The 25,344-nt window shown below is 35.1% G+C and overlaps 1 protein-coding gene across 1 annotated transcript in view; it reads left to right on the top strand.

Annotated features, from left to right (window-relative positions):
- Positions 1 to 25,344, top strand: part of LOC129278786 (probable E3 ubiquitin-protein ligase HERC4) — a 50,372-nt gene extending 25,028 nt beyond the window's left edge. Inside the window, exons 13-22 of the mRNA XM_064111494.1 lie at positions 330 to 514; positions 4,193 to 4,327; positions 8,106 to 8,207; positions 8,898 to 9,191; positions 9,611 to 9,718; positions 14,299 to 14,423; positions 15,106 to 15,267; positions 16,700 to 16,874; positions 18,268 to 18,370; positions 21,606 to 25,344. Of these exons, the coding sequence (XP_063967564.1) occupies positions 330 to 514; positions 4,193 to 4,327; positions 8,106 to 8,207; positions 8,898 to 9,191; positions 9,611 to 9,718; positions 14,299 to 14,423; positions 15,106 to 15,267; positions 16,700 to 16,874; positions 18,268 to 18,370; positions 21,606 to 21,865 (1,649 nt within the window). The 3' untranslated portion in view covers positions 21,866 to 25,344. The remainder of the gene's footprint in view (positions 1 to 329; positions 515 to 4,192; positions 4,328 to 8,105; positions 8,208 to 8,897; positions 9,192 to 9,610; positions 9,719 to 14,298; positions 14,424 to 15,105; positions 15,268 to 16,699; positions 16,875 to 18,267; positions 18,371 to 21,605) is intronic.

Here is a 25,344-nt window from a genome sequence, read left to right as displayed (position 1 = left end):
TGCTAAACACGGCAATTTTTTTATGTGTAAACGAGATCAGAGTGATCCGCGAGCCGTGTCGAACACGGCTTTTTTGATCTGCCAAAGTCGTAGGTTTCAACCCGCGAGCCGAGTCAGACCAGGGACACGTCCTTTTCGTGTGTAAACAGAGAACATGTGTCGAACTTGCATGACCATAATGACCTATATGTAAAAAACACGGCATATTTCCCGCATTTGCGACGTCTATTAGTGTGTAAACGACAATTGACCCACATCCCAAATTACATTGTACATGTAGATCAAGAATTATTGATGAAGAGGTGATTTTATTTGTATTTCATGCGAAGGTCACGGCAAAGGGAACGTCTTAAGTCGACTGGAAAGGTGGTGGGTATACGAACCCGTGTCCTTCTATGGAACAGTGGCTACCTATCGGGGAGCTATCGGCATGCTCGCAGAAAACAGTGTTCTCCAAGCGAACGAACAGGACAACTTCAAGACGTACCTCAAAGTACTGCAATGCCTTCACGAGGTACAGTTGTAAATTATTTCAGGGTCAATGAACTTTGACAATTTAATGGTACTTTTTAAAATGAACTAATAGCATTAAACATTTGTGGATCTAAGTTCTTGCAATTTTACTAGAAGGTTATTCTTGAAAAAATACCATTACACTAAAACATCGGAGAAAAAGAATTAGAAAAGGCGTAAATATATTGTTGTTTTAATGGACGTCGTTAAACTTAAGCAGCGACAACAATATAACGACATCGTTATTGCCCTTTGATAGATTTTTGATTGATTTTATTCGTCAAGAATATCACAGGAGATTGTACAGTGAAATTGAAAGAATACCTTGACAGGATAGCCCATGAAAGCCGAAAGGCTTATTTCCAATGGGGTCCTATAGTTAGTATAAAACATTAATATATTGTAACAAAAAGTATAAACTACGACAAGTACTGGAATATTGTATAAAAATACATATCCATCAGTCAAATAATTTGCAAACATCTGAAGCAAACAATGATCTTCCCAATATAAAACAAGATTATATTTTAACATACCCTACATTATCTACAACTAGAAACCAACAGTTACTATACAAAATGTGTGATTTTTACTGGTAATACTGTTCTCGAGTAGCTTCCAGTTTTATGTGCTTCTTTAATGCACTCTAAAATTGAGAAAAAAATTTAAAGCTTTTACTTGATTAGGAAGAGCATTCCAAGATTGGATACCATTAAAATAAGAAGTGTTCCCTATATGTCCTTCACGTTTTTGTAATACAAAATTAAAATTACTATTTCGAGTATCGTACCTATGGGTATTTGATTGATTGATTTTCATTTTGATTTCATTTATTTTCCATTAAAAATATACAAAGTCAAGAATATACAAACAAACATTACAAAGTATAAAAATGAGACATTATACATATGACGTATCATGCACATACATTAAAAAAATACACAACAGTTAATTATATGTATATATATATATATATCAGGAAAATTGGATGCCCATGAAAGCAGTATGCTCGTTATAAAGTTGGGTCACCCCCAAAAATATATTAATCGGTAAATGATATAATACAAAATACAGTTATTTGAAATACTGAACGGATAAAACTTCTATCAATGATAAAGATATATTGCATTTATATGACACTTACAACTAATAACCCAACCCACCCCCCCCCCATGCATGTATTTATGTAAGTATGTAAGGGTATTTCACGGGTGAAACTATATGTGCTATATATTATGATCTAATGTATCCGAATATAATATTTTATGCACGTGGTGTAATACTAATTGTTGCGATCTGTGACCTACATTAAGTTATCCTGCCTGTTCAAGTTCATTACGTCCGACATGTGTTCTTGATCCTAAAACATTAATGTACCTTACAATTTTATTTTGAATTATTCTTAGCTTTTTCTTATCCGTAACACCCAGACTACCGTACCAAGCCGCATTAGCATAGTCGAATAGACATTGTATTAAAGCAAAGCATAAAATACGTCTAGACTTCATATTCAAACAGGTTTGATATCTATACAAAAATTTTAAGCGTGAATTTGCCTTTTTGGCGATTGAGTCTACCAAACCCGTCCATGATAGGTTACTTGTTAAATTAATACCCAAATATTTTACTGAATCTTTTATGTCAATTACTTGAGTGACTATTATATGAAACCTTGAAATCGTGTGTATATCTTCATTTTCGTTTCGAACAAAATAAAATGCTTTCCGTTTTCCCAACGTGTAAACTAAGCTTGTTGTCAGACATCCGTTCGATGCAATTCGCCAAATCTGCACTACGTTTTTTATCAATTATCTTGGGATTTGTATCTGAATATAGCAAGACAATATAATCAGCATATAAAATTAATTTAGATTCGTTAATTGATTTGATTTAATTTATTTATTTCCGTTTCACAATTGTACATAATATGATAAACATAACATAACAAGGTCGAAAATACTACACGACAAAATATTATATATATATATATATATAACATAAAAATCATAGATTTAAGGAACGCAATTCAGTAAATAAAGTTATCTCAAATGACATTTGTATTTATTTTGTACAACAGGCAAGCCCTCATCTTAGTTACATTACAAAATTACAACAAATAATAATTTTGTTTAAAAATAAATACAAACAATTTTTGTGCACTTGACAAACATGTAACTGATGGATCGTGTGAGAAAATATTACGTTTTACAATATTATAAGTATTAATACAAGTACACATATCATTGATGCAAGACATAAAAAGAATGGGGCCTAAAATACTTCCTTGAGGGACTCCGCATTTGATAGACAGTGAATCGGAAAGAACCGTCTGCATGGTAACTACTTGATGACGGGTTCACGAGTTTCTGGTCACATGATTATGTTCAACATTTATTTAGGGCCAAGGAACTTTACCATATTGGGGATATCAACATTAAAATATCAACCAAGGCTAAGTTTTTGAAGTGCCATAATTTAAACTACATTTATCTGTTTCATGAAACGTGGACATAAGCGTAATCAAATGTCTCTGAATATATTTTACGTGAGTTTCAAGTAATATGATCAATGTCAAAGGCCATTTAGGGTCAATGAGCTTTGACCTTGTTGTGGTATTAGCATAAAAACTAAACTAAGATTAAGTTTTTGAAACATGATAACTTAGAAAGTAAATGGACTTGTCTTACGAAAGTAAAGCATAAGGGTGTATCATGTATCACAGATCATTATGCATGAGTTTCATGCAGGTCACATGGCCAAAGTCTTAGGTAATTTAAGGTCAATTAACTTTGACCATGCTTTGGGTATCGATGTTGGAAATTTAACTGACTTCCTTGCATGGGTTTCTGGTCACATGATTAAGGTCAAATGTCATTTATTGTCAATTAACTTTGATTGTGTAAGGGATACTTTTTTATACGTCACCATAACATTAAAAGTTTATGGATCCAATTCTTAAAACTTGGACACAAGGCTAATCAAGAATTACGGATCATCCTGCACGAGCTTCAGGTCAAATGATTAAGGCCATTGGTCATTTGTTAACCAAGGTGAAATATAACCTTCACAGTAAAAACGCTGTTTAAGATTTTATACAACGCTGTTTACTATATATGAACCTTACAGTATTTGTTTAACCGTACAAACAATCATGTTTAATTTATTGAAGATTAGATATTGAAAATTAAACTTTGTTGCTTAAGATTTAGACACTTGTTTAAACTGTTTAAATAATTACTGTAAGGTTCATGTAGTAAACAGCGTTGTATAATTTGTTTTACTGTGTTGAAATTAAATGGGTCTATTGCATGACACATGGACACGAGGGCTGTCAATTATCACTGATCATTTCTTCCGAATTTCGGGTCATATGATCAAGATCATAAGTCATTTAGGGTCAATGAACTGAGTATTTTAGTGGTGTTTTTATGAATAAGTATTTTATTACCATATGAATGTTTTTTTATGAATAAACATTCATCTTAGTTGTTTCCTAACTCAGCTCTGATACTATATTGAATCGCGTAAAGCAGACGAGACTGTCAGGGTCATCCCACTCTTGATTGTTTCCCTATCTTATTAATAATATGATATGATATTCTTTATATATATATATATATAGAGAGAGAGAGAGAGAGAGTGAGTATAAATCCATTTTTTTCTCTTTGTAATTGAATAGATCAATATTATGCACGACATCATTGATGTCAAAACATTTTACCTGACTCGCCTGGACTTCAACGGTCTGGAAGAGGATTTGGAACGCTTCATGCAACATCAGCTTCGACGGAGACTCTCGAACTACGTTCTCTCGGTAAATCAGTTGGAGACAGTGTTCGCACTGCGACGCAGAACGCTTTCAAGAACTTAGAAAATATCAAATACCGTTCATGACAAGAAGCAACCGAGACATCTTTGTCGAAAATTGTTGAATCAAACCAGCAGATTCGTCCGGACCTGGACTCTGGGCAAAAGGCATGTTTGCAATTTGTCGTCAACTCCCAAACTTAGGACGAAACTGCTGTCGCGGTTCACCGATTTTCGACAATGACTTCCCACTCAGGGACCAGGGAACGATTATTTCAGTGGGGGTGCTGAAATCTCTCCTCAAAGGTGGGGGGGGGGGCACAATTGAGTTTTCCATTGCTCTGTTATACACACACACATATATATATATATATTATGACAGTCACTTCTTAGTTTTTTTTCTTAGAAAAGAGCATAGATATATAATTAGATAATTCGAGCGCAAAGCGCGAGCTATTTTTTTAAATTTTTTTTTCATGTATTTTGTCCTGAAAATTGAAAATTTTGAGCAATGTTTGTGGTCCTGAACAAGATGCGTATGTAACAAATAATAACTGCGAGCGCGAGCAGATATTTTTAATATACGCTCTTGCCTGATCGAAAGGAACCTGTTATAAGGACTGTTTGCAGTTACCCATGAAGACGAAGCATATATCAACTATCAAATAATGCGAGCGCGAAGCGCGAGCTGAAACAATTGACATTCCGACCTAAATAATGAACATTCTAAGCACTTTTTGTAATCATGAACAGGATAGCTATATAACTATATAATTGATGCGAGCGCGAAGCGCGAGCGGAAACAAAATTGAGATTTTAGACCTAAAAACGAAACATTCTAAGCACTTTTCTTATCATGAACAGGATAGTTATATTACTGTACAATTTATGCGAGCACGACGCGCGAGCGAAAATAAAAATGAGATTCAGACCTAAAAATGGGACATCTTAGCACTTTTCTAATCATGAACAGGATAGGTATATAACTATACAATTGATGCGAGCGCAAAGCGCGAGCAGAAACAAAGTTGAGATTTCAGACATAAAAACGGGACATTTTATTCATGTTTTGTTAATCAAGAAATTATGTGTAATTGGATATCTTCCTACATTAATAATGTGAGCGCGAAGCGCGAGCAGAAAATTTTTGATATTCTGATCTGAAACTTTATAATTGAAGCACGCTTAAAGGGGTACTCTACTCAGACTGAATGCAATATGTTTTGAACAGATAAAGAAAAATCAGGCGAACAGAAGAATGACTATTTGATCAAAATCAGACAAGGAATATGATAGTTATTGAATTTTAAAGATTAGCATTAAACAGTTTTAGTCTTCATTAATATTCAATGAGCAAACTGATGATGTCATCCCCACTTGTTCTTTAGTATTTATTATATAAAATTAGGTTTATTCAATATTTTCCCTTCAAGGACCAAAATAATTGAATTGACAACTGATTTAGTTCATTAGATATTCTTTGCTGCAACTTATTTCAATAGAAGGGAGACATATAATTCACACTGGTATGAAAAAATGAAACGATTTTGATTCCATGTAATAACATAAGAAAAAGGATAGTGGGGATGTGACATCATCAACCCACCAATTAAATATTCGTGACGACATGCATATCACCATTTTCACAAAATATTGCTAAACTTGAAAATTAAATAACTTAACTATTTGTTATCAGATTTTGAAAAATGTGTTTATTTTGAAAAAATTGTATTTAAAAAATGTATTTGATTTGATATTTCAGTACCCCCCAAAACAAGCTGCGTCTCTGAATAAACATGCGTGCGCGTGTTTAGACTTAGACCTGGTATTTCTGGGCATTCTAAATACATTTTATTTTTATAAAATCAATAATGCGAGCGCGAAGCGAAGCGCGAGCAGAAAATATTTGATATTCCGATCTGGAAAAGGGTGAATTTAAACACTATTTCAAGTACTGTGTCGGAAAATTCTGAAGTGGGGGTGATTCCTACAAAACGTAGTTCATTTTCATTACATTTCTGTCATTTATCATTCCAGTCCTAATTTCCAGGAGGTGCTGCCTATGGAAAATAACACACGCAGCACCCCCAATGAAAATTTTCGGGTGCTTCAGCACCCCCGCTTCCCACGGGCCATGGGGTAGGGTGAAAAAGACTGAAAATTTGATTTCTGTTGTCTGACTTGTACTTGTTTATACAAAACACGGGGCGGTCAGGCGCGCGCACACTTGGTTCGACATAAAATCTGGAAGTTTCAAATCCATCCACACCCATGTCCCTCCCTGCTATCGAGTAACTAGTAGTATGTATGGTTATCACGTATAGCGCGCGACCACGTCTGTATCGGAGTGCCGAAGCTTGATTGAGTCGCGTTAGGCATGTTAGGAGGGATATATGTTATTGGAATATGTGAAAGACAGTACTACATGATTTGTGATTGTCGGATGTGATGTACATGAGAACATATTTAAAAACAAAAATACAGAGGGAACCTGATTTCGTGGGGGTGCTGCCTATGGAAAATAGTACACGCAGCACCCCCAGCACCCCCGCTTCCCAGGTCCCTGTTCCCACTCTCTCAGTTTTTCATGGTGATTTAACTTTCATTCTCAATACATTTACTGTGTCATTGAATTCGTTCTGCGGTGCGGTGCGAAATCTAAAAGTTTCATCACTCAATATTCAAAAGACCAGTGCTATTTTCTTACACAAGATCAAACACGTCATGCACTCATAATAAAAAACCGGGGACATTATTGATAATGGTATACATGGTATATTGTACAACGCCTACTTAGCTTGTTGTACGTACGCGAGCAAATGGGAGGCTGAATGTCAAACATTCCTACCGTTGCACAAAAGACGTACCATCCAAAATGTACCGTCCAAAATGTACCGTTGCACGGCTTTAGGAGATGACGTCACAATACGATTCAATTCATTGCGCTCAGTAAAAATGCAGGTGCAATACGCGTATAGCCTGCTGGCTAAATGCGCAATGCTGCCCGAGGTGTTCGCTTGTACTTGTAATTGTGGGATTTTGCTTTTCGCTTTCCATATTTTTGCTCCCTTTTCATAGATTACTGCAGGAAAAACTCTTAGTTTTTTCATAAATTCGCTAAACTCCGAGGCGTTGTACAACACAAATAGCGAATATTCTTATTCGTGCAATGGTGCGAGATTTCGCATTCGGTGAAAGAAAGAAACACTCTATTCAACTCGGCTAACGCCTCGTTGAATAGAGCATCTTTCTTTCACCTCATGCGAAATCTCGCACCATCGCACTCATGCCTATTCGCTATTTGTATACTCTTCGCAATACTCAAAACATAATCGTGGTAATAATTTATAAATTTAAAGGATATACCCCTTTGTTTTGTGCTGAATTCTAGTATATCCGATAAGCGACTCTTATTGTGATAAGAAATGCAGTGGGAATGTAGGTTATTATCGTTTTCTCAACTTGTTTTATTCCGTTTAAGTTGGCATATTCCATTCAACTCCGATTTAACAATATCATCATTAATATGCAGTCATGCATAAAAAACTTTTCAATAATTCCGTTCAATTGTTAACAGAAGCATATATCCAACTTCTATAACATAGATATGACGTCATACAAAAATTGTGGATTTTGTTTATGTTGCATCAAATAAATTTAAGTGTTATGTGCATTATTAATTCCAACGTGTGCTCTTGTTAAAATATCTGAATGCAGCATTATTTGAAACTAACAAATTTTACTTATTTTCTAAAATCCTGCTGATATTGCTTGTTCTTTCGAAGTTCATTCAAGCTGAGAGATTTTCCTGGTTGTCATATCCATTCCTTATTGATCTGAAAACCAAGACATACCTCTTGGAATCACAATGCAAGAGAGAGCAAAAGGTACGTATAGCGATCAGCAAAAAGTATTATTTTTTATGAACATTCATTGTGTCATTGCATTTAAATATCAATTTTGCAAATTCGATGAACAATCAATACCATGTCAAACAAGTGCGTAGAGCGAGCTCAAATGTTTGCTATTCAGTCCTTTAAAGGGGGGGGGGGGGTGTGTGTCATTGTGTGCAAAATGCCTAATATTCGATATATCATAATTTCAGAATAAAATTAATTCGGTTGTGAATGGTAATGATGAAATTTATAGCATCACTACGAAGAATGATAATATGGGAAAATAAGAAACACGATTATTGTCCGGCCATTCTGTGAATAAAAGAAAAATACCAATCAGTACTATTTTTTACTGCTGTTATTTTTTGTATGATATTTATCAATATTTTTGCTAAAATTATTTTCGTCTATAATATTAAGAATAGTTCCTTATTAACATCATCAATATCACCATTATTTCTATCATGTTATTATTAGTAGTAGTATTATTATCACTATTATTATTATTATTATTTATCATTATTATTATTATCCTTATCATTGTTATTATTATTATTATCATAAATATTATTTTTATTATTCAGAAGAAGAAGAAGAATACATAAATTAAGGACAAAGAAGAACTCGGCTTTAGTGTTGAAACTTTTTTCACAACTTTCTACCTAAAAAAAAACCATTCAGAATGCCATGGAAGCTAAAGTAGATATTATTCGACGTAAAATAAAGCAACTCATTCAACACAAATTCCCCGGAATTTCCACGAATTCCCTGGAGTTCTCATTCATCTTTGAATATACGTATGCTCATATGTCTCCTCCACGCCTCTACCTTGTTGTGAATCGGGATCACATCTTCGGAGGAAGGGTACGGCAAGGACTCTCAGGGATGCTGACGATATCCAGGACTGATCTTCAGATGCCGCTCAGGGTCGTCTTCGAAGGGGAAAAAGGTATTGACGAAGGAGCGTTGAGTCTGGTGAGTAGCGATCACATCTAGAATAGTAAAGTAATCGTAAGGTAACCCCTTGGAACTGTATTCATGAAAAGGAAATTTTGACATGGCGCCATCGATCTCGCTATGATGCCACAACGACATACTTTTTTGAGTCGACATGAAATCTCTCGTCAAGTCGATTGCACTTCAAAGCATCGATAGTGAGGTCTTGAAATGTAAAAAACAAGGATTATACAACAATAACTTCAGTATTCTTTCATTTATAAATCAATATATGTTTACAAATCATACATGAATGCACAATAATTATAGAAAATGATATTCTGAATGTCTAATTTTGCTAAACTGGCAGTGGAGAGGGCTAAATAAAATTATGATATCCTTGTTTTACTCGGCGAAAATGCACCGTGTCTCGTGTGCCTTTGTTGTTGAATATACAGGAATTCTTCAGGCTTGTTTTCCAGGACCTCCTGAATCCGGAAAAGCACGATGTTTTCCGATATATTGACGGAGAGGACCCGACTCAGTCACAAGTCTGGTTTCGAGAGGTACGCACAGTATCAATAACATTACAAAAAACATTCATATGCCTTAATCTAGATATCAGTCAGCCCGCAAGCCCTGAAAAAGTAGCTTCTTTTATCCAAGTGATATTCATGACAAGAGGGTTTTTGCATAGTTAATGAGCTTGGTGCGAACCAAAATACCTCTTTTTATTCGGCCATTGCTGCTCTAAATATTGACCAAATTTCATGTTTTTGGTATCTTTGTAAAGAAGAAGAATCATTCTTTTAGGTCATGTGTTTGGATTTTTAAAAGAATGTTGTAATATAGGAAAAACTTTTGATCTAAAACATGAAACAAAATGTTTTTTTTATGCGACAAAAGTTGTTGTTTTCACACTTAATTTCTGTTTAGGCACAAATGATTTTTAAATCATGAAAAAGCTGAAGATCTAAGCTTTAATATGATATAATTTTTATAAGAAGATGTATTTTAGATGGGTCAGCAGCCAGCTTTTCATAGGCCAAGTACATTTTGCAGCTCAAAAACAAGAATACTGCGCTCTGATTGGTCATAGACCACACACCCACGCAAATTCCAATGTTCCCCACACTGGGCCTCTGCAAGGTCACACTCACCATGTGGTAATCTCTTCAAATTACCCGCGCCTGTTTGTTTTGAAAACAGTATTCAGCCAATCAGAACTCTGGATCTTATGTTACTCAGAAATTTCAGAAATCTCGTCTTGCATCTTGATGGAAATAACTGGCTGCTGACCCATCTAAAAGATGCCACATATCAAGAGTGACATTGTAAGAAAGTATAGAGTTTGAGCTTTCTGATGATATGAATAATGTTGGTGCCTAAAACACAAAATGTTGCACAATTTGCAAGTGAAAACAGAGGAAGAAAATTCTGTTTGATGCATCTTTTCAGGTAAAAAATTCACTTATTTATCAAAATATTTCATTAAAACAAAATGACTAATATAAAAGGGTAACATTTACTCTTGCCCATGGTACAAAAATAATCAATATTACTCAAGGAGAAAGTGGTTAAATTCTTTGAGAAAGAAAGTCTCACAATTCACGAGATTTTGCAGGGACATGAATTCAGCCACGAGAGGACTTGGATAAATCTTGCTCATTTGCTCATTAACACAGGGGCTTGCGGACTGACTGATATGCTTGCCTGAACTTAATAATTATATAGCGCTTATACCTTTGGCCGACATTGAAAGGGATCTAATGTGGGCAACAATAACAAAAGTAATTTCTCAAACAGGAAGTCATGATTGGCATTAGTAGTACACAGTAGTAGTAGAAGTAGTAGCAGTAGCAGTAGCAGGGTCCTCAGTGATAATAGTTTGTCAACTGAAGAGGCTACCCTGCTGAAATAAAACTGGAAAGAAATAAATAGTAATAGTAGTAGTAGAAGTAGTAATAGTAGTAGTAGTAGTAGTAGAAGTAGAAAAAGAAGTAGAAAAACTCAACAAATTCCCAAAGCCGGTATTATCCTTAGTGACATTACTGATCACTTTCCAATTTTTGCTAAATTATCTACAAATAAAATTATCGTGAAAGAAGCATTCAATACTCCATTCCGAAAGATAACTGAAGACAACATAAACAATCTAATTAATAATTTAAATACAACAGACTGGTCAACTGTTTTTGAATCCACAGACGTTGATGACGCATATAACTTTTTCATTTCCAAATTAAACTCTTCTCTAGATACTCACGTTCCTTTTACCACTAACAGAAAATCAAATTATAAAAAGGTTCCACTCCACCCTTGGATTACTAAATCACTTTTGAGATCAATCAACAAGCAAAGTCCCTCAAACTCATAAATCTTTCAACAGTTTTCTTGACAACCCAAATCCAAACTCTATAATTTTTTATTCTACGAACACAAGAGAAATTATTAATATTGTTAATAATCTACAGACCAAGAAGAGCCCAGGTTTCGATGGTATTCCTAACTTCCTACTTAAGAAAATTATTTTAACTATCGTCGATCCTCTGGTCCACATATTTAATGTTTCTATGAACACAGGGAAGGTACCTAACCTAATGAAAATAGCCAAAGTCATCCCCCTTTACAAAAAAGGTGATAATCAACTTGTTTCTAATTACCGTCCTATTTCATTGCTCACTTCGTTATCTGAAATTCTCGAAAAACTTATACATACTCGTACAATTACGTTCTTAAATAAATTCAATACTTTTTCGAACTCGCAATTTGGTTTCCGCGAAAATCATAGCACCTCGCATGCAATTTTGACTTTTATTAATACAATTACTTCTTCCATAGATAAAGGTTGTCATACTGTTGGTATTTTCCTGGACTTCTGCAAGGCCTTCGATACCATTAACCACGATATACTTCTTCATAAACTTTCTTTTTATGGTATCAGGGGGAAGGCCTTGGAGTGGTTCAAGAGCTACCTAACAGAAAGGTCTCAATTTGTGTCAGTCAACAACGTTGTTTCATCTACTCTTCCTATTACATGTGGAGTACCACAGGGTAGTTTACTTGGTCCTCTTCTTTTTATTACATATATTAATGACATTAAAAAAAGTTCAAATTTACTAACATTTGTATTGTTTGCTGACGATTCGAACATTTTCTTTTCTCATGATAACGTAAACCAACTTGTAAGAATTGTAAACTCAGAGCTTATACATGTCACTGACTGGATTAAGGCGAATAAACTATCACTTAACTTACAAAAGACGAATTTTATGCTTTTTAGTATTAAAAAGAATAAATACAATACCTGATAACATAATTTTTGATAATACTGTTCTTAACAATGTTTCAGAGACAAGATTTTTGGGGGTTACTATTGATAATAAGCTATCATGGAAACCACACATCAATAATACATGCAAAACAATTTCAAGAAACATCGGAATTATCAACAAACTAAAAAAAATTCTCCCATCTCACACTTTACTTACACTGTATCATACATTAATATTACCATACATTAATTATGGCATTTTGGCATGGGATTGTGCGATCCAAACACAATTACAAAGAATACTGTTGCTGCAGAAGAAGGCTCGTAGAATAATTTTTCAAACCCAATTCAGATCACACACAGATATACTATTCTTCCAAAAAAATATTCTTAAAGTGAGTGATTTATATCTTTTCCAACTCGCCCAATTTATGTATAAACTAAACAAAGATGATCTCCCAACAATTTTTTAAATATGTTCTGTAAAAACTCCTCTATACACGATTACCCAACGAGACAACGTAATTGTTATCACCTACCCCCTACCCGTACTATATTAGCGAAAAACTCTTTTTATCTTTTTTTTGGACCTGTGTATTGGAATTCCCTGCCCAACGACTTTAAAGAATCTACAAACCTTAATATTTTTAAACGCAAACTTAAAAAGATGCTCATTTGTCAATACTCCACACCAACAAGTCAAGCTAACACATAACCTAAACTAAAACTACATACTAACTTAACCTTTAACTGCCAATAAATTTGTCAAACTTTACTTATAAAAAAAAACCGCTACAACATGATACAATACATTACGACCTGTGCACCTGCCATGTTCCTCTTTTCATTTGCACTTTTTATTTGCACCTCCCTTATCTCCCTCTTTCTTTCCTTTGCCACTTTTCCCTCCCTATCATGATTTTGTAAGTACTTTTTTAGTGTTACCACTGTAATTATTATTATTTGAATTATTTTCTCTTATTTTTGTTGTCGCTTATTCGTTTTATTTTGATATTTGTGGATTACTTGTTTTAAGTTTGTCTTCTGTGTCCGTCTCGATTTTTGTATAGAGTTGTATATATAGTTTGTTTATAATTAGTATTGAAACTAAGTTTAGGGGCTTGCCTTCTCTACAAGCTTTTGCTTTTCTTGGCAAGTCCCTCTCTTGTTTCTTTTCATTGATAATATTACTGCAACAAATTGTAGTTTTGTTTAATTTATATTCAACATTTGTTACGAAATTTCATTGATTTGTCTGTATTATCGATTATATTGAATATGTATTGTAACTTTGATTATATTTTGAAAAAATTGTTGAACGGAATAAAATCTAAATCTAAATCTAATAGCAGAAGTAGTATTAGAAGTAACAGTAGTAAGTAGTAGAAGTAGTAGTAGTAGTAGTAGAATTAGAAAAAGTAATAGCAGAAGTAGTATTAGAAATAACAGTAGTAAGTAGTAGTAGTAGTAGTAGTAGTAGGCCTAGAAGTAGTATTAGAAGCAGCAGCAGCAGTAGTAGTAGTAGTAGTAGTAGTAGTATAGTTGATATTATCATTATTATTATTGATATCACTTTAATCTTTATCATTTTTATTATAACTATCTTTACTATTGCCATATCCTCATGATCATCAACAGTTGTTAGCCAGTTTACATTGATAACAAAACAAATTAGTAATGCCTTAAATTAAAAAATATATATATATGATTTAATAATGTAGAAATGATTATTTCTAATATACAAATCTGAAAGCTTAAATATATTTAATAAGACGGATGGTTGAAGAATTAATTATCGCTTGAAATTTTTTAATTTCTTTTCAACTTTTCTGTATTAGTGATGTAAACTTTCTTATTTGATGAAAATAACAGGAATGCTCAAGCAGTGGAAATGCGAAGATATGTGGTCTTCTACTTGGACTATCACTGTACAACAAGGCATTTGTACCGTTACCGGCTTTTCCACAAGTCCTCTATGCAAAGCTACTCGGAAAGGGGTAAAAATCAGTCGTTTGCTACTTTACATTGAACTCAATACATTAATATACACTGCAAAAACTCCGGTGTTGATTTAACACCAGCCCGGAATCTACATAATATGTAGATTCCACACCAGAGAAGTATTGAAACAACACCAGTTTGGAATTAAACCGATGCTGTTTTTATACTAATTGGTGTTGTATAAACACCTATCTGATGTTAGACCAAAACGGAACTGGTGTTGTTTAACACTTCTCTGGTGTGGATATTCCGGGCTGGTGTTAAATCAACACCACAGTTTTTGCAGTGTAGATTGACAGGCAGATACGGGCGCCAAACATGCCAACATGTAGGAATAAAGTAAATTATTCATTGTATAATAGAAAGTGAGCTCACGGGTCTTTTTTAAGGAGCCGTTTCATAAATTTGGTTATAAATTGCGCAAGACATTACGACTGATGCCATATTCTTGTGCTAATACATCTAAACGATGCTTATTTCACCTGAAGCACCCAACACTCATACGCAGCACCCCTGAAAATAAGGTCTTTTTTGTGGTGAAAACTTTTTTTTGTCTTTGCTTGTTGATAAACCAGCACCCCCTCTTTAAAAACTCGGGGACTGGTCCCAGCCTCACGTACTCCTTTTTAATAATGCACGTTCTGTCTTATATTTCTATAATCATCTATAATTATGTAGTCCTGGTAGTGAGATGGGGGAATTAGAAGAGCTGGATAAGGAATTCGCAGATCAAATGAAGAAACTCCTAACTAGCTCGGAGGAAGAGGTACAGGGGATTTGCTACGGTGAGGAGATAGAGCTCGATGATGGACGACTCGTGGACGTCACTAAAGAAAATGTGTAAGAACGAAAGCAGTCATTTTTTAAATGTTTAATAAAAGCAAGTAGTTAATTCACTAAGAGTTAGAACTGGAATCATTAGGTAGGGACGTGATATAGTAGTAAAAGAGATGGGAGTAGAAGAAGAAGCAAACTTATAAAAGTATCATCATCAGCAGCAGCAGTAGTATCAGCAGAGGCAACTGCTGCAGAAGTAGTGGTGTTGGTGGTGGTAGTAGTAGTAGTAGTAGTAGTGGTAGTAGTAGAGTAGAAGTAGTTGTAGTAACAGCAACATTATTAGTAGAAATTATAGTAGTAGTAGTAGTAGTAGTAGTAGTAGTTGTTGTTGTTGTTGTAGCAGTTGCAGTATTAGTAGTAGAAGTAGTGGTCGTTAAAGTAATACTAGAAATAGTAGCATTTATAGAAATATCAGCAGCACTGGTTGCAGTAGCTGTAACAGCAGCAGTAGTATTATTATCATCATCAGTAGTAGTGGTAGTAGTAGTGGTGGTGTTAGTAGTAGTGATGGTAGTGGTAGTAGTACTAGTAGTAGTAGTATTAGTAGTAGTAGTAGTTGTAAGTAGTAGTAGTAGTAGTGATGGTGGTGGTAGTAGTAGAAGTAGTGGTCGTTAAAGTAGTACTAGCAATAGTAGCATTTATAGAAATAGTGGTAGTAGTAGTAGTAGTAGTAGTGGTGGTAGTGGTAGTAGTAGTGGTAGTAGTATTAGTGGTGGTAGTAGTAGTGGTGGTGGTAGTATTAGTAGTGGTGGTGGTGGTAGTAGTAGTAGTAGTAGTGGAAGTAGTAATAGGAGTCATTTTGATAACATCGTCTACTTTAAGATCGTCATTCTCATTTTCCTAGCGTGCAACAGTTTAGAAAGAGACTTGATAGAGGCTACTCGTGATGTGAGAAAGAAGCTCCAGATATGAAGCTATCATGCTATCAATGGTGATGGGGGTACATCCGCTAAAGTCGAAGTTTCTCAAAGCCTGTCCAGTATATTCGTTACAACTATCCCACAGGGTTTGAATACGTTGACTTGTTTCGGCATTTTTCTGAATGTATTTGAGTTATTGATAATGATATAAAAAAGAAACACCAACTTACCCTAGGCCTACTTCAGACGTAAGGTGTTGTTACAGCTGACCCAGCCTAAACCAGTGTAAAAATATGTAGGTTGTTATTGCCCTTCATCCATTCTTACTTGTCGGGTGCTTAGCAAGAAGCCGAAGGCAGAAGGTCACTGGTACGACTCTCGACTCTTCCTGGGATCGAACTCACGACCTTCCGTTCGTGGGGTGGAAACTCTGACCACGGACCCACCTGGTACGAGTCAATGGTGCTTACATAGTCCCAAACAATCTCTGTATATCGGATAATGTTTTATATTTATTTGTTCATTCATTTATTATCTATTTCTTTATTTCCTAATTTTTATGAATCTCACAATAGACACCTGTATGTGGAGAAGAAGATACGGCATTATCTCGCTCCGTCACAATTTGCTGCATTCAAAGACGGGTTCTATTCTTTGTGGGATGCCAAAATCCTGGGTATCTTCAGACCTGTCGAGTTCGAAGCTCTTATCAATGGCGAGAACTACTTCGATTGGAAGGATCTGGAGATGGTATGTTGCCAACACGACAGGGTTGCCTTGCTTGATATAATATATAGACCAGGGGAGCGTTTAAAAGGACCTGTCCTGTTTTATCCGACAGTTACAGTGCTTCTCAGCCGATTAGAATCACGGAAAGTTGTCAGATCTGACAACCTGTCGGACAGTACTGTTGATGAAACGGTCCCCTGGAAATTTCCCACCAGAAGGTCCTGCAGTGAACGATACTTTATTAGATCATAAAGGACTACGTGAGAGGCCGTCACATTAAACTAATTCTCTCGGAAAGAGCTTTAATAAGTTTTGAATAGGTTATTATTTTCAACCGTAATACAATCATACTTCATAAGATTGGCATCGAGTCATGTTCAAATTTCCTATCCTACAGCATGTCCAGGAATTCGGTAATTAAGCAGTTATTCAGGTGGAGCTAGAGGGTATTCTTCTAATGAACGGAAGTACAAGCCCGTCCACGAAACGATTGTTGATTGTCCTTCGATAATTTTAAGGCACAACATGACAGCTAGTTTGAGCCGGGTTTTTGTGACTTAAAAAAACAAAACAAATGCACTCCTGGTTACCAATAATGCGTTTAGCCTTTCTTTTTATTTGAATGCAGGAAAAAAAAAGAGCATCGTCAATCAAATGCTCTGCTCACGGGCATACTAGATGCCGCGGCCGGGGATCGAACCTGCGACTTGTAATGTATAGTCAGGCGCCTTAGACCCCTCGGCCACGGCATTTCCATGGCCGATGGCTCAAATGAATGGACAAAAAAGAGGGAATGCCCCCACTCCCACTCGGGTGGGCAACCATAGACTTTATGTTTCTAGAGTTTTAAAGGCACCCCCTTGAAGGATAAATGTCGGACCCCACCGGGCTATTGGAAATGAAGCCAGGAAAATGTTACACCTCGAACTTCAACATCTCCATGGAAGCAAAGCTTATAACAAACTCTCTCAATGTTAGGATTGTTTGGGGATCATTATTTCGTAGAATACTCTTCTTAATGCTTTTGGAACGATGGAAAAAGAACTTTTATACAACACTCTAAAAAATGTTGGGCAACATACGGTCCACACAACAATTGGTTAAAACTTTATCCAATTCTGGGTAGTTTTCAACCAATACTGTGTAGTTTTCACCCAAAGCACACATTATTGGTGTAAAACTACCCAGAATTGGATAAAGTTTTAACCAATTGTTGTGTGGACCGTATGTTGCCCAACATTTTTTAGAGTGAATGATTTTCAGGATTTTTCCTCCCGAGGAATTCTAAAACATACATCTTTCCCAGAATAATCAGGGATGCTAATGTGGTACAGATGAGTGAACCTATCGACCTATGGATATTTAACTGCTATACCTTTTTTCTATCCTTACAATTTGTCTTCCTGTTTACCAGTCCACACGGTACTTAGAGCCCTACACTAACTCCCATCTGACGATCAAGATGTTCTGGGAATGCTTCCACGCTCTAGATGACGGCCAGAAGAGAAAGTTCCTCGGTAAGAAAAGAAAATCCATTTAGAAGTAAAAAATCATTTTATATCATAGCATTTCCCGGATGGTGCTGTTGAGACACGAGTATGTTAAAGGGATGGTCCGGGCTGAAAATATTTATATCTTAATACATAGAGTAGAATTCACTGAGCAAAATGCCGAAAATTTCATCAAAATCGGATAACAAATAATAAAGTTATTGAAGTTTAAAGTTTAGCAATATTTTGTGAAAACAGTCGTCATGAATATTCATTAGGTGGGCTGATGATGTCACATCTCCACTTTCCGTTTTCTTATGTTATTACATAAAATCATAATTTTTTTCATTATTTCATACTTGTGTGAATAATATGTCTCCCTTATAATGAAATAAGTTGCAGCAATAAATATCTAATGGACTAAATCAGTTGTCAATCCAATTTTTTCTAGTTCTTGGAGGAAAAAAATTTGAACTAGATTTTAATTCGTCATGCGGACGAATTAGGTGGTCTGTCATGATTTTTCATTCATTGTCGGCTAATGTTGTATAAAATGAATCCCGGGAATGAATCATTCAGATATGATTGATAATCTTGATCATAGACATCAAAGGAATAAATTTTGACCATTGCTAAATGTGATTATAAATGTAGTGATGACAATCGTGATGATTATAATGATGGTGGTGATAATGCAATATGTTAAATACGAAATAAAGTTAGGAGCACGTAAAATGCCGGCTTAAAAACTCTCCAAAAATCTCAGACGATTTTACCGAAATTGGCTTTCCAAAATTGCGCAATGAAAGGCGCCTTAATTTTCACAGCAGCTAATTTTTAATCGACAGTTTGATGTTTTTTATGCAAATTCTTGTTAAAAATTCTTTGTACTTTGAGCATTTTTTTTTTAATTTCACCCACTGACATTTCACAATGTCAGTGGGTATTAATTTCACAGAATACTTGAAAATTCATAGGTGATACTTTTTAAAAGCTAAAATATCTTAAATATTTTTGTTCAAATTTTCTGCTACATTTCAATAGATTTTAATGAGAAGTTTCATAATGCTATAATTTCACAGCATTCACCTCAAAACTCATGAGTGATGTATTTGATAAAAGAACCAGATTTTTTTGTAAATGTTTGCCAAATTTCTGAAAATTTTTAAACATTTCAAATAATATTTTCCGTCAAAAATTTTCAATATCCATTTATTAATTGTGTATGACTTTGACATTTACTTGAAAATTCTTTCTTGATGATTTTTACTGAAAAAAAGTCAGGTAAAAGATTCAAATACTGGCAATTTTCCCGCAAAATTTCGGGAACATGTGTAATTAACTAAATTGCACAATTTATTCATTTCACAGAAGGTACCTGAAAATTTGTTATATGTTATATTAAGTAAAAATGAACAAACAGAAAAAAATCCAGGAATTTCCGCAAAATGTCCGGAATGAAAATTTTCAACCCAATAGCGTTTAAATATTGCAGCGTTTACTAAAAAATACATAAATGATGTTTTACAATGTTAAAATTGCCCCTTAAAAAGTTCCGGCAAAATTACAAAAATTGTCCTACATAAAAAAATGCAAGGCAAGTGGGCTTGAAATTTTCAGGAAGACTGTACAATTGGTTAATAAAACATTTCTCTAAAGAATTTCTCAAAAATTACGTCCAGAAAAAATTTGCAAAAATTTAAACACATCATAACACATTGATGCTGTGGTCAAAAGTCAAAATTATTCACACGTTATTTGTAGAGAATTGTCTTCACTATACGATATCAAAATTTGGAAGAAAACTGACCAGTAAAAACGAAGATACGGTCAAGTCATTGACGTTTGTTGCGGAAATATGTAATTTTCACTAATAACTTAAAATTGACGTAATTACAAAATCTCCAAATGAAATTTGGGGTCAACGGACTCCCTGAAGAGCTACAGTGAATTTTATATAGGCATATTTTAGCCCATTTACGCGCGCGTAATGCAAATTTGAATGGACGCGCATTCCCGTATTATTGGTCGTAAGAGGCTGAATGAGGTATCAAATTAATCAGAAGATAATGAACAATGGAAAGACATGAAAGAAATGATGACTCGAAGATGCATAACGATGGTAGGTGCAAGAACGCGCACGCATACCTGTGCGCGCGCAAATTCTTGACATGCTCAAAATGACCAGAAACGTACCCAAACTTGACCACGGTTGATTTGGGGAATTTTTGAATTTTGACGCGCGCGTACGTGCGCGTCGTGACCTTTGCATGACCTCTGATGATATGTCCTGATGACCTGTCACCTGAACTTGATATGATGCAAATATGGATGATTTTTTATGATTAGTTGCGATGATATGATCAATCATTTAATTTTACAAAATGGCGCCTAGATGACGTCATCATGATTTGATAACCTTGAAAAGTTTCCATTCCCATGTCCATAATGATGCCCATACATGACATGAAAATCAAGGAAATTGACATGCCCGATTTTGAGATAGAGGTGGACAAAGATTTGGCAATAAAAATAAAGAAAATTCTGACGAATATAATAGGTGATCTGTCATCTTAATGACAGACCACCTAATAAACCTAATTTCATATAATAAAAAACAAAAGAACAAGTGGTTATGTGACATCATCAGCCCACCTAATGAATATTCATGACGACAGCTGTTTTCACAAAATATTGCTAAACTTTAAAATTCAATAACTTTGTTATTTGTTATCCGATTTTGATAAAATTTTCGGCATTTTGCTCTGTGAATTCTACTCTATTTATTAAGTTTTACGTACTTTCAGCCCGGACCATCCCTTTAACTACGACGAATGCAGTGGCACAATGGAGCGAGTGCCTGTTCAAAGTGATTATTCTACATTTGGGTATTGCGGAGGCTTGCCCATTGGGGGCCTCACACTTTGAGCCACAACAAACACTGCTTGCATGGTATGTGAATATTGACATTTAGACTGAATCCAACAGTTTTAGGTCGAACAATTTAAAGTGATAAATGCGACATTTAGAAAAGACTGTCACTCCAAGCTTTCTAATGTTGATGTAACATTTCATTTTTACTGTGTTCAAGCCTAACAAAATATTTAGCAAACTATTTTCACTGATAGAGTAAGACAAATCGTACAGGAATTCATGGCAAAAAAGTTGTTCATTGTTATGATAATAGAATTCGTATAACATGCCAGATCAATAAACACAACGAAGTAAAAAAGTACATGTCATTCTTTTACGTTCCGTGCAGTTTTTGTGGCGGGGACTGATCGTGTACCGGTCGGTGGATTAAAAGACTTCCATCTCACGATCGCTGAACTTCCGATCCCAGAAGGTACAGAGGGGACTCCTGAAGAGAGGTTGTCCTTGCTGTGCCCGATGGCCCACTGCTGCGATAACAACCAGTATAACCGAACACTTAAACTTCCCATGTACACCAGTAGAGAGATGGTTGAGGATCGCTTGGGGAAAGCGCTGTCCATGTACAACATCCCATTCCATATTGCTTAGAGCTCAGTGTCTATACAGAAATAATAGTAGGCCTAGCAGTGTTAATTGATGAACCTTCAAAAAGCAGAATCCGCTGATGGAGCTTCGGAAAGCAAAAGCTAGGCCTAATTGCCACTGGCATACAATACTGAACCTTGTACGTATGCGACACCCATTCCACACGTATAGTAATCAGTGAATACAGGAATAATTGAAGAGCCTTCAAAAACAGAATCTGATTGTCAAAATTAAGCTACACATAGTCATGATAGTGGTAGGCCTTACCCTAGAACGCCGAATAGCAAAAGCTCACTGCCACTGGTCTAGAATATTGTCTTTCAACACATCATTCCATATTGTTTAGTGATCAGTGCATATATACTCGGACAGAGGAAGTTTTGTTGAACCTTCACAAGCAAATCGAACCTGCTGATCCAAAACTGACGTTGGAGCGTCGAAAAGCAAAAGCTACTCAGTTGTTTCGAATACTGCCCCTTGTATAAGTGCCTCGTTCCATGTTGCTCACTGCTCAGTGAGCACAGACAGCTAGAGGAAGTAGCACTGTCTTTAAGGTGGGCTGATGATGTCACATCCCCACTTGTTCTGTTGTATTTTATTACATGAAATTAGGTTTATTCAATTGTTTTTCTCCAAAAAAAAACTAGAAAAATTGGATTGACATCTGATTTAGTGCATTAGATATTTATTGTTGCAACTTATTTTATTATGAGGGAGACTTATTGCTCACATAAGTATGAGATAATGAAAAAAATTACGATTTAATGTAATAACATAAGAAAACTTAAAGTGGGGATGTGACATCATCAACCCACCTAATGAATATTCATGACGACTGTTTTCAGAAAATATTGCTAAACTTTAAATTTCAATAACTTTATTTGTTATCCGATTTCGATGACATTTTCGTCATTTTGTTCAGTGAATTCTACTCTATTTATTAAACTATGAATACTTTCAGCCCGGACCATCCCTTTAAAGATGATGACCCGACATTTTGCTCCTGCTACATTTGTCCCGGTCTTAATATCTCAGAGGAGATACAATTAGGATTGTAATAGTTTCTGGTTCAGAATAATGTGAAAATAAGGATTAGGATTTATTTATTGTTGGAGGTTAGATTTTACATTTGGCTTTACTTGCAGATTTTGCATCGGAGCAATTTTCGCCGGGGCAAATGTCATGGAACCATTAAAGATATACATGTACAATATGTTCTAGGAGTCTGATATGAAGATAAATTTTCGGCATTTTGCTCAGTGAATTCTACTCTATGTATTAAGATATAAATATGTTCAGCCCGGACCATCCCTTTAATATGTTTTATCAGACCTGTTGATTCCACATTAAATGTTTGTGTCTTTTGCAGATACTGGTTTCATGATGTGATTTCAACTAAACATATGTTACGTTACGCAGAGTACTTTTAAATTCCTTTCAATGTATTTTGATAACTTTCTGCCTGTAATGCCTTTTTTCTGTTTAGTTCTATTATGTTCTATTTTAAAGAAGGACGTTATCATTTGTGTGTTGTTAGGTCTTCATTATGTACATGTATGTATTACGATGGGTCGCGAAGAGCTTCCATTTATTCAAGTTCAGGGCCCCGTCTTACAAAGAGTTATGATTGATCCAATCAGTCTCAACTCTATAAAAAAAATCCATCCATACTATAATTTTTTTACAGGAAATTTGCACAATCTCCTTAGTAAACAAATAAAAGAATCACACTGAAATTTTTAGAGAATTATGAATGTATGCAGATACATCAAATCTAGAAAATATTTTGAACAAACATGTATTTTATATGTTGATGTGCCTAGCCGTCCATAGTCGTGGTTGATCGGATCAATCGCAACTCTTTGTAAGACGACCGGGGCCCAGGTCTTAACCTCACAGATATAGATACACGCTACACGTGTATAGTAAATACCAGAACCAATTCATGAAAGTGTTCAGGGGCCCGTTGCAGAAAGTGTTGTGTTTAAACGCAAGCCAAAAATCAATCGCAAGTCCCAAATGCGCGCTGTTGATTGGTTGAAAATCAAGTTGCGCATGATTTTTTAGAGTTGCGATTGATTGCAACTCTTTCTGCAAAGGGCCCCAGCAGTGATAAGTTGTTAATATCAGACACTTGCCATATAGCAGTCAGCAGTGGCGTACAGATGAAGGGCTTGGCAAGAGCCCCCCCCCCCCAAAAAAAAAAAAAAAAAAAAAAAATACGACCACAAAAAAGAAGAAAAAAAGACAATAGAAGACAAAAATAAAGGGTGAAATGTTATAATAAAAATTTAAATTTGTGATAGCTTTTGAATATTATGTCCAAATCTATCACAAATCTAAATTGTTGTATTGTACGTAAAGATGTCGAAAGTTTTGCTTGCTCGCCTCGCCTGCTCGTAACTTTTTTTAAAGTTTATCATAAGCCATATCTGGCCCCCTTGAATTTTTTTGGCTTATTATTTCCACTTGCAGCCAGACACCCATGTTTCTCAACCAGACAATGCCAAGAAAAGTTTTTAAATTTAAAAACTTGACTGACGACAAATAGTCTTGATGAAACACCTCGATCACGTCCATTGATTTTTCACGAGTAGTAGTTTTGTGAAAATGCGAGGCATTTTTGAAATTTGACTCTGATAAATGTGCTGATGTGTAAATTTATCATTATTAGTCACATATCCCCAATATATATAATGAAAGATTTTCAATGATCTGAAGGGGATTCTTCAGTAGTAGCAGTAGTAGTAGTAGTAATAATAATAATATTATGCAACATTTAAATAGCGCTAAATACATTTTTTCTAAGCGCTGCATACTATTACTCCGGCTTTAGCACGGCTATCATGATCGGACGCTCGAGCATTCAAGGAATTCCTACCGGGTACCCATTTACACCTAGGTGGAGAGTGGCAAATGTGGATAAACGCCTTGCCAAAGGACGCGAGTGCTGCGGTGGAGTTTGAACCCCGGACATTGTGGTTCAAAGTCCGGAGATTTATCCAATATGTATGATAATAATGATAAAAATTATAACAGTATTAATAATAATAATAATTATCATGATAATGTAGAACTGTTATTTTGACATAAAGTATCATTATAATTTAGTTCCAGTTCTAGCTTTAGTAGCTTTGTTTACATTATTGATGATTCTGTTGTCCATTTGACTTTCAACCTGCTTGTCATTCTTTTTTCTATTCAAATGTGTTCATTTATTACATTCCCACATCTGATTCTTGTGTTCAACAATCATGACATTTTTCATTATGTCATCATCCATCATGTTATTCATCTCCATCCACTTATCGCTTATTGGTTATTTTTATGACCTAGACTCCCACACTTTCAGTTGGCTCCTCCTTTCTTTTTATTTGTTGGTTGATATTGCTTAATTTGAATATATGTTAATTCTGTAATATGGTTTGAGTTTAAATGAGTCAAAGAAGCCATCTTTAAAAAAAAACAAGTGCACAACCAGA

Source organism: Lytechinus pictus, chromosome 16 (assembly GCF_037042905.1).
Source record: "Lytechinus pictus isolate F3 Inbred chromosome 16, Lp3.0, whole genome shotgun sequence".
Taxonomy (NCBI): Eukaryota; Metazoa; Echinodermata; class Echinoidea; order Temnopleuroida; family Toxopneustidae; genus Lytechinus; species Lytechinus pictus.
The sequence above is the reverse complement of the archived record's forward strand: the minus strand, read 5'-3'. Positions and strand labels throughout refer to the sequence as shown.